This window comes from Punica granatum, chromosome 6 (genome assembly GCF_007655135.1).
Source record: "Punica granatum isolate Tunisia-2019 chromosome 6, ASM765513v2, whole genome shotgun sequence".
NCBI lineage: Eukaryota > Viridiplantae > Streptophyta > Magnoliopsida > Myrtales > Lythraceae > Punica > Punica granatum.
In genome coordinates, this window is record NC_045132.1 from 8,067,848 (window position 1) to 8,084,618 (window position 16,771).

The following is a 16,771-nucleotide window of genomic DNA, read 5'->3' on the forward strand; positions in this document are numbered from 1 at the left end:
TTTTCTTCTTTCTAAATATCACATTCGTATTTTTCTTAAACCAATATCTACATGATCACTTTAAGAAGGCCAAATATTTACCTCTTAACGTCTATCAATATTATTTTTCTTTTAATTTGTTAGGAATTCCTCTTTAAGATGTAAGAATTTATTGAGTTCACAAAGTAGGATAGATAACTCACATTTGAAAATTCTTTGCTCGCCCGTACATTTACATTTACAAACTCGGAATGGATTTACATTTACAAATTCGGAATCCAATATGTTTGCCGCCCAAAACAATGAACCAGCAAAAAGAAATTAATAAAAGCAAAATCAAGTAATCAAACTGAATTAGGCGCAGTGAACCAACCGCCTCTCCCTCCTTAATGTGACGTAACGGCTAATAAATAACTGAAATTTGAATTTCAAAGTCAAAAGAGAATCTCCTTCGTTAGCCTGCCTGCGGTTTTCACTCAAATTCAGCCCTCCCGTCTCTTTCTTATATAATCTCCAAAACCCAATCAGCAGTTTCTCCCACATTCACCATTCAAACGCTTATCATTATTGCCCTCATGCCGCATTTCGCCCAGAGATAGATGTATTGAGAGCGAAAGCGAGAGAGGGAGAGAGAGAGGGGGGCAGAGAGAGAGAGACACAGAGAGAGACGAAAGGGACAGAGGTTAGCATGCTTCTGATTTCCAGAATTCTTTGCTCGCATTTCCTTCAGATTTGTTCAATTATTTTCTAGTTTCGGATTTCAAAGTTCAAAGCGGAGAGTTCTTAGTCGTTCCATTGCGTATATTCTGTTTTTAATTCATATTCTGTTCGTTGGTTGAAGGATTTTCTGATGTGTGGCTCTGGGTACTGTCCGTTTCTTCCACTTGTTTTGCTCTATGGTAATTCTGTTGCATTCGTTTGTGATTCCATCATCACTCTTTGTAATTCAAGATACTAAAAGAATGCAGTGCCTCGTGGTTTGATCGCGGTACCTAGTATCTCTGATGTTTCCTCGAATTCCTATGGTTTAGTTTCAATTCTACAGTTCCCAGACCATCTGTCACTGTTTCACTTTGATACAAATTTCATCACGGCTCATTGTTGTTGCTCCACGTTGGTTACACCTCGCTCTGTTCATCTGAAAGGTTTTCTTGGATATCTTGATTTTAGAGAACGGTTTCTAATTAGGTCACACGCTTATCTTCTCTGCTTCGCCAGTTTTCTTGGACCGTAAGTAATCCAACACGAGCCCGAGGATTCCGGGAGGGAAGGACCAGTGCCAGATTTTCGTTCCTATTTGCAGGGTCACGCATCTCCTCTATGTTTACTGTCTTGACTTGAGGTTTCATTTCATATTTCACTGGTCTCGGGTTGCAAGTCGCTGGGGAGTCAGTCTTTCTAACTGGTGTACCTTGTTTTGTTTTAATCCAGTTTTGCTGGAGAATCAGTAATTCGAAGAAAACCCAAGGATCTTGAGAAGACTGTACCTCGAAATTTCATTCTTCACAGAAGGGTATCCTCTGTTTCTTCTGTTTCGTGATTCTAAATTGAGTTTTCACTGTCTTTTGTTCTTCATCACCAGTCCCTCCCGTCTGGCATCATCGAACATTATGGCTGATCAGTTTTTTTTTTTTGGCTCCGTAACAGCATGCCGAGCCTCTTCAGTTGTTTTGATCTTCTCATTATTCACTGCTACCTTATGTGGTCGACTTTTCAATGATCCCTCAGGTGGGTCAAGTGAAATTCTTGCAAAGATGAATGATCTGATGACAAAATCCTTCCTAAGTTATACGGAACTGAAGAAGCAGGCAAGGAAGGACATCGAGTCCGAGATCTACAGTGACCTGGAAGCTGGACAAAGACAACCAGACTCAGCCGAGGAAGGCAGCCTCTCCCAGTTCTTCCAGGAGGTCTCCATGATCAAGCTTGAGATGGAGGATATCTCAAACCTCCTGCTCGACCTCCGTGCCCTGAATGAGGAGTCGAAATCAGCCCTCAGTGCCAAAGTGCTCCGCGGTCTGAGGGATCACATGAAGTCTGATTCAATCTCAGTCCTGCGGAAAGCCGTTTCTGTGAAAACAAGACTGCATGCGCTGGACAGGTCCAACGCCACCAGCCAGGAAGGAGTTGCGGTTGGCCAGACCAGGGCATCAGTCACGAATGGGCTGAGGATGAAACTGGCTGGGATGATGAGGGACTTCCAAGCACTGAGGGAGAAGATCAACTCGGACAGAAAGGAAGAGCTCAGGAGGAGGTACTTCAATTCCACAGGAGAAGAACCGAGCAAGGAGATGATTGAAAGGATGATGGCCTCAGTCTCGGTCTCTTCGTCCTTCTCTAGGCCAGGGGAGAAGAAGATTGTGTTTCTTGATGGAAAGGAGAAGGAGATGAAGGACAATCACGAGGCAGTGATGGAGATACATAGGAGCCTGGAAAAGCTGCACCAGATCTTCCTGGACATGGCAGTGATCGTTGAGGCGCAGGGCGAGAAGGTTGACAAGATCGAGGACAACGTGGCAAGTGTGGGTAGGTATGTAAGCGGCGGGACCGATAGCCTCTACTATGCAAATCAGATGAAGAAGAAGAACAAGAATTGGGTTCGTTGGGTGGGGCTTGTTGTACTGATAATACTTCTGGTCTGTCTTGTTTCTCTCTTTGCTTCGTGAGAGGAGGAGGAATGTCTAGTTTTCGAGTTCTCAAAATACTTGCTGTTCTGTGATTGGATTTGCTAAATGCTGGTTCCGAGCAGGCTAGCAGTAATACTGCCTCATCACTGCTTTTTCCTGGTTCGCTTTCGATGTTTAGAAGTTGCAATCATGACAATAGTGACTAACTCAATAAGAGAATGAAGATCAACTCTTCACGAAAAACATTTCATTTTTCCAACTAAATGGACTATGAAAGGAGATTTCATTTTGTATACATCTAGTTGGAATTAGACAAGGATCTCTTCCGAAACATAAATGCCTCGTGGATCAAGCTTTCGGAGACATCAAGCTCCTCGTTGATCGATACAGGAGCCTCAGAAAATGCAAGTGCTTTGAGAGTAATCCAACCGATCTCAATGATTGTCCTCTCTGCCTTCTGGGCGTGGTGTTGGGGTTGCTTCCTGAGCTGATAGTTTAGGTGCGTGTGATATCCGGGCTTAGACTCTGTCTTTCCCACTGGTCTTTGTGTCGCCAAAGAAGCGAGAGAGGATGAGTCCCTCATGAAAGAGCTCACCCACAGGAACGAGCAAGATTGTTATGCAGGGAAATTGAGCACAAATCTTGGAGAGTCGAACTCTTATCCTCTGGATGAATCGGAGGGTTGACATATCGGGTCCATCACGATGAAGAGTCATCATCTGATCCATCAGTAGAAAGGACTGATACTCATGGTTAGGGAAGTTATGCGTCTGAGTGGGGGACTAGTCTTAAGCAATAGGTGCGTGAGGACACCTCATCATCTCACTAAAAAAAGGTAAGGCGAATTTCTTTTGAATGCAAGAGGAAGTAGTAAAATGCCATTTGCATTCAACACTGAAAAAAGGTAAGACTTGAGTTTTTTTTAATGCAAGAGGAAGTAATAAATGCCATTTGCCTTCGACTAATTATCGATCACATCATCTCACGATTTTATTTTATTTTATGAGTATCTCACAGTTTGTGTTTTTCATAATTTCTAACAGATAAGGACGTCTACTGTTGAAAATCAACATAGAACAACACCTAACTGTGAATTTCTAACTGGCAGTAGTGTAAGAAAAGAGAACTGATTTAGTGTAATTCCATCTGATACTTTTAATGAATAAATTATGAAAGAAAATGAGACTTTACGTATGGAGACTCGACTCTCATCATCGTTTGTTCTGTTGTAAGATATTCTACTTTCTCATCAAATTCATGTCGGTCCTTCTGAATGCGGCAATAGAGATATCAGCCCCCGAACTCTGAAGGAGTCATCCGCATGGATCATTTAGCAAAAACTTATCATCCTACAAGAATAAGTGAACGGTCTACGAATCCATTAGTGGCATTGAACAAGCAAAACTGTGTTCTCTCGAACTTCACTCTGCCTTCATCCAGAACGGCCATGTGTTTCCTCTTTCTCGACAACTTGGCTGGATTTTGGTGCCCATTTTGGTCGTCAGTGAATTGAGCAGCTGCCCGAGCCCGTAACTCTTCTAAGCTCTCACCTTCTTTTGCTCTCTCCAGAACCTGAAAATTACAGTCGGGAATAATCCCTGATTTAATAATACCACAAAAGCCTAAGCCAGAGCAGAGGCAATCTTTGAAGGAACGAGGACTAGCAATGTTACCAGATGACGGCTGTAAAGGTGAGTGTTGGACAGGGCCTTGAGAGCATTCTGCGCCTCGCCTCTTGTTTTGTGACGAATTCCTCGAATGCAAATCCTCGGTGTGACTTCCAAATTTCATCGGGAGTCTCAAGCTCTTGATCTAAAGAATTTAGAGTACCATAACAGGTTTAATCTTGACCCACAATTTAAAAACAATAAATTCTCAAAGCAAAACATGAACCGTCGGGAATCCTCTACGAAAAGACTCACTGCCTCTATGTAGTAGAACTAGAATACATAATAATGGCATTATAGGCAGTATGAGAGATATGAGACAACCTATTAAGCACTAGTTGGAACTTCGAAACGGGAGATCACTTTTCCATTGCCAAATGTTCCCAAACATGTGCAGTCTAAACTATCACTCTTATGTTATCCAAAAATCTCATGTCCCATTGAAAGTACCTATGATAATAAAATTAAGTAATCACACCCAGAAGGAGGCAGAAGAAAAAACGTTTTACCTTCCCAAAGGGACTAAACAGCTTTCTAAGATCTTTCTCGGTACCCTCAAAAGCAACATTTCTTACGAGCAATTTGGTTGAACTCTTATCCTTCTCTGCCTTGTTTGAAACTTCTTCCTCCTTCTTCACTAGAGAGTGTTGCAATGCAAGGGCATGACCATCTAGAACAGTGCCATAAAAGACGAGAACATGAGGGATATAATTACATATGTCGAAGGTCTGAGAAGAGTTGACATGTAAAGGGACGAACCAACCTGTAAATCCTGACAAATGTTTGTAGCAGTCTCCACAGAATCAAACTCTATAAACCCGAATCCCATCGAGACAAGCTTGCCATTTTTCATGTGCTGCTTTATCTGCTCAAGAAAAAGAGGAATCCAGGAAAGTAAGATAAACGAATTGCAAATCATTGAAAAGGTTTCTTAACGCTGAGAATTTTTCCGTTCTTCATTTGTCCACTCATATGATCCTTAAGGGTCTCATTGGTCTGTCTTAAAATTTAGGTTCTTCACAAAGAGAGACCGTGACTGCAAGTAACAAGCAATAAGTAATCAATGGACAAAATATAGCAATTTTAGTGGGAAATCAATGTCTCTCGAATACTTGAACAAGTCATAAGTTTTTCACAGCTTTCTTGTATGTTGCACACCGCACAACCAAACAGCAGCTAAAGCACCAATCAGGGCATTACCACCGGGACAATATATGATTATTGTAAAATCTCAGAATCACAGAGTACAAGAATGGCCTCTAAGCACAGGTTTATGTTATACCTTATATTTTATGACCTCAATTGTATTGCTGGTTACCTCAACCAGGTGCGATCAGCTAAAACGTTGGATTCAATCATTTATATGAGAAGGTTACATCTTTCAGATTTACTGTTTCTAAGCTAAAACCAAGCAGAACATCTAAGCAACTAACCAGCACAATGTAGATATTTCCCACATGAAACAAATATAAATCAAGAGGGAAAGAAAGCATATACGGCCAACAGCAACATGTTTATGAGGGAAAGAAAACAGCAACTGATGAAAGTGAGATGCCAAACCTCGATTCTGTCAGGATCAATATCCGCATCTGACAGTCCTGCATGTTGCTTCAATAGGACTCTGTTAGCATCATGGTCACCTACCACAGGACCATTATTTTGATTGCCATCTGATGGGACTGGATTCAGAATATTGCCAAGAGCCCATTCCAAGTACAACGGACCATCCCTGTATTGTGATTACGCTTCGATTAAGGACATGTGATAAGCACACCAATCCGAATAAGCATGGAGAAAAAGTAAAAATTAGTTCTTGATTTCTTATTTAATGATGTGAGAAAACCTTCCCTTAGGGAGCTTCACACACTGCTGTGCTAAACCCTCTGGGGTTGGCAATCCTTGTATTATGAAACTAATTCTTTCTAGAAGCTAACTTTTTAATCAGATATACATTATAAGCATCACTAGAAGGATTGCCAACCTATGAACCCTGAAGAGTGAACTAAAATGGCCTAAAAGGAGTCTAAATGTACATCTGGACCCATTAAGTAAGCTCTTCTTAATAGACAAGAAAGCCTGCTGAAAATAACTGACGCTCAAAGCCCCCATGAAAGGTCCATTTTGGACAATGTAATATGACAATGTAAGGAATGGAAAGAACCGCTTACTTCTTAAAAATAATGATTGTATTCAGATCAAAGAGCATCGGATTTAGATTTCTATGCCTTCAGACACGACATTTAATGAATATAAAATATAACCATCTCCGACCTTAACTTAGAACAAAGCTAAGTCCGAATAACTGTTAAGGTCCTAAGTCAGAAGACTCCACAAAGAGAAAACATACTTGTATCGTTTGTATGCCAGCCCTTCAAAAGCAGCTCGTGCCTCAGACGGTTCAAGGAAAACAACCTGAAACCAAAAATTTATCCATTTTTCAGCGGAGATCTGTCTGCTCTTACTATTCTGCCTGTAAAGTGTGTAGAAGGCAGCAAACTGGTACTAGCAAGAACCTTCCCTTTTTGTCCGAACCAGTAAGCTCACGATTAACAACCTCTTCTTCGGAAGACCATTTATCCAACTCTGGAAGTTCCCCCTTGGGGTTAAAAGTGTCCTACGGCGGAATTTCCTCGTTTGCCCAGAAGGAGGTTTCTGGTAACGCATCCTACCTCGAAACCAAAAATTTATCCATTTTGCTATGACGGACTCCTTCACGGTCAACTCACGAAAAAACAACATCTTCTTTGGAAGACCATTTATCAAACTCTGGAAGTTCCCCCTTGGGGTTATAAGTGTCCTACGGGCGCAATTTCCTCATTCGCCTAGCAGGAGGTTTCTGGTAGCACGTCCTACCTCGAAACCAAAAACTTATCCATTTTGCTATGATGGACTCCTTCATGCTTAACTCACGAAAAACAGCCTCTTCTTTGGAAGACCATTTATCCAACTCTGGAAGTTCCTCCTTGGGTTTATAAGTACCAAAAATTTATCCATTTTGCATCAGAGATCTGTCTGCTCTTATTATTCTGCCTGTAAAGTGTGTAGAAGGCAGCAAACAGGTACTGGCAAGAATCTTCCCTTTTTGTCCGAACCAGTAAGCTCACGATATGAAGGTATCATCTCCTTGTACAGCTCCCCAATCAATGGAAGTTTCCCAAGCTTCTCAATGTCAAAAAGGGATATCGAGATAGAGCCTTGTGAAGTCTCCAGTGTGTTGGTATCGGGACGCCATGCTTCGCAAAATGCCTGAAACACATCAATGTGACGGTCGTACGTATATAAAGAGCAGGTGATGGCGTGCCGAAGATCGGTATCTTGTAGCTGGTTTTCACATCTAATGAGGACGCACTCCAGCCATTCGCAGTAATTGGGGAATGAAATTAAATTCACCAGTCAGTCTTAGGTTGAAGCCCCATGATGATTCTCCAGCGAGAATTCTCTGGCCGAGTGTGGTACGGGATTTGTGCCTGCAGAGTCAATGGTGCAGGGGTGAGTCTAACACCTAATCTGTTGAAGAGCCTTCTCGATTCTTTGGCACTTCATAACTCCAATGCTTCGGATGGTTATGAGGGCCGACAATGGGACGAGTGCAAGCAAAAATCCCCACCAAAGCTTTATTGACAACAAAATTGAGGCCTTCGTCAGGACGGTCACTCTGATGATCCACGATGGCAAGATATTGACCGTCCGCTTTTGACGAGTCCTTGAAGACCACCATTTCCTTAAAAAAAAAAAAAGCCGAAGGAATATCACACTCAAAGAAAAAGAAAAAAAAGAGAAGAAAGTTAAAAAAAAAATTAAAGTAAAAAAAAAAGATTCACGTTCCGGGATCACGGCTCCTATGACGCCAAGCATGCACTGGTCGGACCAAGTCAACCCACATATACCCATCGACAAAGCTGAGAGTATCAAGTTAGCATCACATGGGAACGAAGGACCATGATGTTGGTTGAGAGACACCAAGTTGACATTGTGTGACCCATCAAACCAAGTCGACAGCGTTGAGTTGGCATTGTGAGGGCTTTGCATGTCAAGTTGGTCAAAGTTTGATAAGATCGAGTTGACCCTGTGGCCCGACGACCTAAGTCGACAATTTGGGTCAGCGCAATACGAACCACTAGTCAAGTCAGTCTAAGGTTTCACCAAGTTAGCTGTGAGCAAGCCGGGGACTTAAGTTGACAGAGTCAAGTTAACTCCAAACAGACATGCGAGCTAAGTTGATGAAAATCCGAAAACTCACTCCAGGAGGTCCACCGGCTAAGGTTTCACCAAGTTAGTAGTGAGCAAGCCGTAGAGTTAAGTCAACGAGGTCGAGTTAACCCCGAACAGATGCGCAAATTAAGTTGGTGAAAACTCGTCTCCTTCCAGTAGGTCCATCAGCTAAGGCCTCGCCAAGTTAGCTTTGAGCAAGCCGAGAGTTAAGTTGACGAAATCAAGTTAACTCCGATCGGATGTGTAAGCTAAGTTGGCAGAAACCCATAGTCTACCTCCAGTAGACCGAACCATCACAGTGCAATGGGATGATGCCGATTAAGTGGAACCGAGTTAGTTTCCAAAAAGCCGGAGCAAACTAAGTTAGCAGCGCTAAGTTAGCTTTGCACGGCTTAGGAAACTAAGTCGGTGGGGACTCCTCGTCTCATCATGGATCATGGGTCTCCTCGTCCCAACATGGAATGTGGCTGGATGTAAACTACGCGAGTTCATGTATGGGCGTATCCTCCAATACCAAGGCAGTGCATGTATATGAAAAAAAAAAAATCTCACGTGCACATTGTGAGAAAAAATGGTGAAAGTGAATGAATGAATAAATAAATAAAAGATACGTGCTGCATGTATTTCTTATGCAAGAACCAGAAGGCATGTACTTTATACATGCATATCTACTCGTAAATACCTAGACATATATGCATGAAAGAAAAAAATAAAACAAAAAAAATAAAAGGGAAATAATTAGCTGCTAACCCGTCATGAAGCCATGCATGAGGAAGAAGGGTTGTGCAAGTTTTACCTTCCTAGTTTTTGTGCGTCCAAAACTCGTTAGTGTTCGGCCAAGAAAATAAGGAATGACATTCAGAAAAAAGAAAAAGAAAAAAAGGAATGACCCTGCAACTCACAATCGAAGATAGTGAGCAGATCGATTCATCGCAATGACGTGCACAAGACAAAAAAAAAGAGGCAGTCTTACTTCTTCGAGAATTTACAAATTTAATGGCACAACGCGGATGGATCGTTTCAAGTGGTAGATGAATCCCTACAAGGAAGGCATGGAAACAAAGTTAGTTTGATTAAAAAAAAAAACTTCTTTTAATGGTGGGTGATGCGAAGAACTACTCACGTAAAAGGTGAAAAGCTACATGTATTATTGTAAATGCACATGTGCACGTGAAGTTTGGGCTCTCTGATGTTTAATCGCAACAAGAAAACAGTAGCGAGTCCTGCAAGTCATGATGTCGACTAGTCATAAGTCAGTATCGCCGATAATTATAAAAGCAGATTAAAGGAGCAAAAGACGGTTTCATTCACCCCTTAGAAGTGTTGAGATCGAACTCTTATGACGTATCCCCAGCTAGCTAAGCGATGATGAGCGAGGACAACTTGGGAGAACAAGTTTGTTACAAGCAGGAGACAAATAACGTCGAAATCAAAGAACCAAATGACTCTAGCTGCCAGAGATATATATAGAGTGGCGGAATTTCTTGAACTTGCAACGCAAGGCAAAATCTGATGTGATTAACCGTCTTGATCACAGATCTTTCTCTGAGGAAAATCGGATTATGATTCATGAACAGGATTTACCAGCGAATCTGATCCAGAAGATAGATCTTAGTTACTTCAGTGATTAAATTGAGAGAGTATTCAATTGAAAAAAAAAATCAAGATGTTATTCACGGAGATTTCAAGTGATTTTCAGAAGTTGGAGTTTGTTGAAGATCACAGAGAATTATTCTCGGTTATTCGTGGAAGAGATGAATCGGATGGGATTTGATTTCTTCGTGGTAATCAGATTTTGATGTCAGTGCACGACAAATGAGATTTGTGTAAGTCTCAATGCGTAAAGAAGACCAATCAAATTGAATTTGATCTCTCCTGCTTGTTTTGCTTAGAGAGGAGGATTTTTGTTACAAGATTTTCATCCAATTGAAAGAAAGAGGGGGATGTAGCCAAAAAAAAAAGGCCAGGGGCAGGGTCGAGACATTACACTCTTCCAAATTGATTCGTGCGCAGTCTCAAGGGGCATTTGTAGACATAAATTTTTTTTTTTTAAGCTATAGTACAAATTGCACTCCCTAGTCCGTTATCTTAGTGCCCGAATAAATGTGGTACTATAATGTGCGAGACTTGATAGTAGACACTAAAATGCCACGTGCCGGATGAACCAATACGTTGATACATGACACGTGTCGCCTATATACGAGTTCGATATTCGCCATACAAATATCTGGTGGTGACTTTACTTATTTGGTATTATTTGAAATAATAAATTAATTTCGATACCTATCAAATATACATGTAACCACAAAATTTGGAAGATTATGGAAAGTTACAGAATATCTTCTATTAAATGATTATCTCTATTAAATAAATCAGATAATTATTTCTAATCGAATAATCAGGTGAGAGTACCTAGATCACTAGTCTCTCCCCTCTACTCTATAAATAGAAGATCTATAAATAGAGGACCCCTCCTAAGAAATAAAAGGAGGGACATGGATCTGGAGAAGTTATGCAAAACTTGAGTTTTCAACTCTCTCTCTCGAAGCCTACTGATCCAAAGACTCAGAGGACTTCAACATGGATTCAGTGGATTCAAGCCTCCAAGGCCTTGGTGGTTCCACTAATACCTCGACGGGATCAAGCTTCTCAAGCCCTCGATCGAGACCCTGCTATACGTGGAAGAGAATTAAAGGATTTCTATCTACTTGTATTTTTATTTACAAGTTTCCAATTAAAGATTTGTACACCCACAAACATTAATATAAATTCTATTTTGTCGCATTTATTTATTGTCAGATAGAGGAGACTCGAAATTTGTTACGTACACTAATATATTAGTTGAATTCTTGACCCACACAATCGAGTTTTTACTGCTTTTGCTTAGCAAAATTTCTCATCCATGTGAATCTATCAAAACTGAATTTTTTTTTATACGGGCTATCCCATCAGAAAAAGTAATACTTTTAAGTTCTTGATTTTAAGAGTTAGAATCGAATTTTTCACCACAGTGTGATGCAATAGTTTGAAGGACATGTCCATTACGGTAATAAAGACACAAAAGCCGACCCAAACAAGGAAAGAACAAGCGACTAAACAAATACAAAACCCAGTTTGAGCGCACAATTCACGTTTCATAGCGAACTTACGATTCTCTCTCAGTCAATAAAAAATGTTACATAATAATTATAATAATAATAATAATAATTCTCTGTCCCACTCAATCCTCAGTCTCCAAAAACCTGGCAGCGATTTCGTATCGGACAATCGTTGTTCGTCGTCTCGATTCGCTCTCTGTTCCTCTTATTCGATCCAGAAGAAGGAGAAGATTCAGAAGAAGCGACTCGCCGCCGCGGATTCGGCTCCATAGGGTGGGGTTGATCGTGACTTCCGGTCGGTGAAGGAGAAGATCGGAGAAGATCTCCGGCCTGAGAAATGATAACTCGCTCGAAACTCGTCGAGCAACTCAGAGACTACCAGATCCGGTCCCAGCACAAGTGCCGTGCTCTCATCGTCTTCTCCCCCAAGCCTCACCTCGCCTCTTGGTTCGCTCTCTCTACCCCCTCTTCCCCTTCCAATTCATGTCTGCTGGTATTGATCGATTTATAGCACATTCGTGATTGCTATTGGCAGTTTCGATTGGCTGTTCCTGGTAATTGTTGGCTGTTAGTTAGAATCGATATGTTCGTGTCAGATGAGATCGCTATCGTGGTTGTGCTGATGCAAGCAGTCAATGTAGGACTAGGTTTGGTTTAGTATGCCTGTTGTGTAGATTGCATTATTGTATGGCGTCAGCTAGTTTCTAGTTTAAGTGTTGGGATATTATGGAAATTGATGAGCTAAAATTGCCCAAATGCTGTCGGGTTGATTCGTGAAAAGAGTCCAAACTGCTATCGTCTTTGTTCAGTGAAAGAAGCCCTTTTTACGTCTATAAATAGTTGGACCTAGTGTACTGACAATATAAGATCATACTCCAAGTTCGTACTCACCTCACTGTTCTCCTTTCCTATCAGGGAGCAATCCTATGAATAACTAATTAATACCATTTAAGACATTTTTATAGAAATCACAAAGCATTCTTATATCTTGGGAATGCAGTTTCCCTAGCATGTATTGGCAAAACTATTCAAGGGGGTACAAATAACATCCTAGAAGTCTGCTTTTGTAGCATTTTTCCTTGCACCCACTTTTGATGAAAATTATGAAAACAAGTTCCGCAAATTCTTTCAGCTTTCTTGTGATTAGATGGGTCTAACCACATAAGATCAGAAGGTAAGATACGACGATTCAGTGACCTGCTATTAACGAGCCCTTACCAAGCTTTCTCTCCTTGACTCTAGAATTAAAGAGCTTAACCTTGAATGGTGGTTGAAATCCTTACAAAACTGGGTGAGGGCAAGCACTTTGAAGATTCTTTTAGTATGAATTAGAAACTAAAATTGGTTACTGTGGAAGTTTTGGATCATGATGTAATCAGATGTTATAGAAAATATAGGACCCTGATGTATCAATACAAGAGGTTAATTATACTATTGCATGAGAAAAACTTGTGGCGGCATAAGAGACAGCTTCGCTAGTTAGCAGCCAGGTAGATCCGAAACTCTTTTTCTAACATGAAATGCTTGTAATTTCTACGGAGAAGAGTGCGACTTTCAGAGTCATGAACCAAGACTTCCTTGATCTTTGAGAAGCTTTGTGAGCTACAAGGGTGGTGTTGTGAACCACCTCAAGTTGGACGAATTATTACAAGATTACTGTTCATTTGAAACGGTTACAACAAAAAATTTCTGTATGTGCTAGAGGAATTTGTTGATGAGAACAAGGAGGCATCTTCTGATTAAGGAGAACTTTCAAATGTATGGTGCCTTACGTTTTCATAACTATTGAGTGAATTAGATGGGTAAGGTGAGTAAAAGAGCAATAAGAAAAGTAAAGTAGAAAATATTCTAATTTCAAGGGAAACTGAGATATGAAATGGAAGCAAGTGTGGCTGAACTTAGGTGTTTCCTCATTTATTTTTTTATGGTCAACATATTGCTTAGAGAAGAGCAAGTTGATGGCAACCATTTAGCTTTGAGTTGAGTCTGAATTTTGTATGCTTCTTTCAATAAATTTCCAGAAATGGTTGCTCCCTTAAAACTTTTGGATTTATCGATCTGTACTCTGGACAACTTTGGTACAGTCGATTTTATTCATTGCATCTTAAATCATGTGGACTAGACTCCATCTTCTTGTTGTCATGTGTAGAATAATGTTGAACTCTATCGGTCTTAATGGAAATTGAATGGCACTAACAAAATGTAAACACTGAGTTTCATGCTCCTGTGGTCAACTTAGTGACAGGCTTCAGGTTGAGGAGTTGATCATTCCTCTAGTTGAAAGTTATTCGCTAATCACTATGTTTGGATTGAGAGTTTTGGAGGGGGCTTGGAAGGAGGGTATCTTGAGGGCTTTCATGCTATTTGTTTGGCAAATTACACTCAAAACACTGGATGACTTTGAAGGGTGTTTCCGAAACTCTCCATTTTTGTACTACTTCTATTCTAGACCTTATGGCTAAGGCTTATCTGAACAAGATTTACTGACACCCTTCAAAACTCTCAAAAGTCTGACCCCTTCTTTCAGTTTGTCTTTTGAGTTTTGAAGGGGTTTTATTCTGCCTATTTATTATTTTGGGGATTATATATATACACCTAAAACCCTAAAAGCGCAGTTCTATTGATAAATAAATTCTGACACTTCTAATTCCTAACCTCCACAGCATAGGATATTCGCTTCTGGAATGATTTAAGGCACCCCAAAATCCCCTCTTGCTCCTATAGAAAACTTTACCAAGCAAGGGTTCAAATCACCGTCACTTTTCAAATCCCTTCCAAAATTTTCTGTTCATTGTGTAACATGAGGCTTATCGGAACAGAGGACTTGCATCTCCCCTTTTTAGACCTAATTATTTATAATCTGTAGCATCTTATGTAGGTGTTTTTGGAAACTAAATGTTGGACTAGTGACTGGTGAAATGCTTCCCTGTGTACACTCCCTAAACCTCCAAATGACGAGGACCTATTTACTACAGGCTCACACGGCCCCTTCAAACCAAACCCCTTCAATTATTCAAAACTAGTGTAAGGGACTGTATTCCAGACCTGTAAATTTCATGCTCAGCAGTTTCTTCAGTTTAATTATATTGAAGAAATGGCAGGTTGCTTTGGCTGCAAATACTTTGTAAACTATGTCAATCACTTGATTCTCAAGATGTAGAACTAGCAAATAAGAAAAATTGGAAATCTTCATAGCGCAAATGAGTTTTTACAATTTATGCCCCTTGATCTCTTGAGGCTTTGTTTTTTCCTTAGCAGCGATCAACAGATGGCCCACATATTTCTCTAGAACTTTATCCTAAGTGGTTGGGGACTCATCATACTTTTCTTCACTGTATGGCGAATATATGCGACCTTTTGGTGGTTTTCTTTATTCCTCTTGCAAATTCTTTGGTGTTCAACAGAATTTTCCAGCATCTATTCCTTGTAGCCTCATTTTGCTGTTGTTCCAGTATGCTAGAAAGGACACTTCAGTTGCTTATTTGTTCAGTACATTTAGGCTTCTTTGTTTGCTGGGTGCAACAACATATGTTTGACATTATATTAGCAGCCTTCGGAATCTAAAATATATATCGAATTGGTGTTAATATTGAGTAGAGAATCTGATGCATGATAATCTGCTTCTGTACGATGTATTCTGAGTGCAGTTCTGATATCTCACTGTGGAGTTGAAACTAAAGTCTCAATCCCATTGGATTATATGACTCTGACTGCTGACGAATTATTAAATCAGTATATATCTATTTATTTTATCTAAATTTATTTTTTTCTTGTCCCTGGTCTCCTTCAAGGATTCTGGTAATATTAGAATCTATAAAGAATGCTCCAGAGTTTTAACTTGCATAAAAATTTTATGACATAGTTGGACTGCCCTTCTCAGAATGCTTTTCTTGTTCTTCATGATGATGCACATGATTTGGTGTATGGTGGGTATGATCATCATCAATATACTATTTGAGTGCTGGAACTTCCGTTGGAGGTTTTGGAATTTTAGATACATATGCTTCTTATACTGCTATAAGTTTTTCGCATTTAATAGTGTATCAATTTTGGTGGGTCTACTTGCGTATATGATATTGATGCCTCTGCTCTAGTGATCTTGCCTATATCTGGTTCATGATCTGCTCTGCTATCTCTTTCTTCAACAGTCGGTATAACCTCGTTAGTGCCAGTAATAGAAAAATCTTTTACGACTGTTCCTTTCGGCCAAAGTCTTAGCCTTTCGTATATGTTGTGGGGAAATCCTCGAGTCTTGACACCTATATGTGGAGGGTTTTTGAATATCTTTCTTCATTTCATAAATATCTGAATCACTGTGCCATACAGGGTTGATGTGGTTGTTGCTACCTTTTCAGCAGTGGTGCTCGGCATGCTTGTTGTGCTAGCATATGCAGCCCTTCATTACCGGCGATACTTGCTCTCCTTTTTCCTTTTATGCCTAGTGATTGCCTTCCCGTTACGCCTCAGAATACAGAGGCAGGCGTGGACAAGGAAAAGGGAGAGAAGGTTACCTCTTTCCTTGTGACACACATAGCAGCAGTAAAGTATTTTATATTCTTTCTTTCCCCTTCATCAGAATCAACACTTAATGTTAGACGATTGTAATTCGGTCAATGGCGGCAGATAGTGTTGGTTCATTGTTATTTTTATGAGTTTCTGCGAGGAGTTTCTCGGAGTGCTAAAGCTGGTGAGGATCTAAGATTAGAAGGTAATGGTTCCAAATTTCTTCTGTTCAAATTTTGTATATAAGACATCAAAATAACACAATTTCATGCATAATAGACTGTCATTTTGTTTGCATAATCTCTTCATTACTCTCATTTTCCGTTGTCTGAATTAATGAGAGTAATGAGAACGTAATCTAGTGGTTGTATTCCGTCTCATAGGTTCTATATGTTCAGAGTACACCAACAAAGTTGTGAGAAGAGTCATCTGAATTTGTTGTACAATAGCTTCGAAATACGACCACAATGCCGGATTGTCGGATCATACAGGACCTTGATCCGGTGCTGAAAACATAGAAGACCAGCAGCTCACTCAAATATCATATTTCCATCTTTAGATGCTTGATTTATCAAATGATAAATTCTTTAGGAACTGGTTTGATTTCATTTTGGGCAAAATAACACAGAAAATAATCATGTTAGACTTTATTCTCGATTTTGTCACAACTTTTCCTGTTTGGTTT

At 40.2% G+C, this 16,771-nt stretch overlaps 1 protein-coding gene and 2 long non-coding RNA genes across 3 annotated transcripts; 2 read left to right on the top strand and 1 right to left on the bottom strand.

Moving 5' to 3' along the window:
• The first annotated feature begins 1,468 nt into the window (after window positions 1-1,468).
• LOC116210288 (syntaxin-112-like) lies at window positions 1,469-2,719 on the top strand. Its single transcript, XM_031544134.1, has one exon. It carries the CDS (start codon window positions 1,590-1,592, stop codon window positions 2,643-2,645), a length of 1,056 nt encoding a protein of 351 aa, XP_031399994.1. The 5' UTR covers window positions 1,469-1,589; the 3' UTR covers window positions 2,646-2,719.
• Window positions 2,720-3,896: 1,177 nt separating this feature from the next.
• Window positions 3,897-7,976, bottom strand: LOC116210287. Its single transcript, XR_004157461.1, has 6 exons — window positions 6,621-7,976; window positions 5,834-6,002; window positions 5,037-5,138; window positions 4,783-4,943; window positions 4,280-4,418; window positions 3,897-4,178 (listed from the first exon to the last, which is right to left on the bottom strand). It is a non-coding gene; the product is annotated as an uncharacterized LOC116210287 (long non-coding RNA).
• Window positions 7,977-11,555: 3,579 nt separating this feature from the next.
• LOC116210644 lies at window positions 11,556-16,386 on the top strand. Its single transcript, XR_004157537.1, has 2 exons — window positions 11,556-12,030; window positions 15,910-16,386. It is a non-coding gene; the product is annotated as an uncharacterized LOC116210644 (long non-coding RNA).
• Window positions 16,387-16,771: the final 385 nt, after the last annotated feature.

Bases quoted from the DNA above. Each gene is read 5' to 3' on its own strand.
- LOC116210288 (XM_031544134.1), top strand. From the start codon at position 1,590: ATGGCTGATCAGTTTTTTTTTTTTGGCTCCGTAACAGCATGCCGAGCC.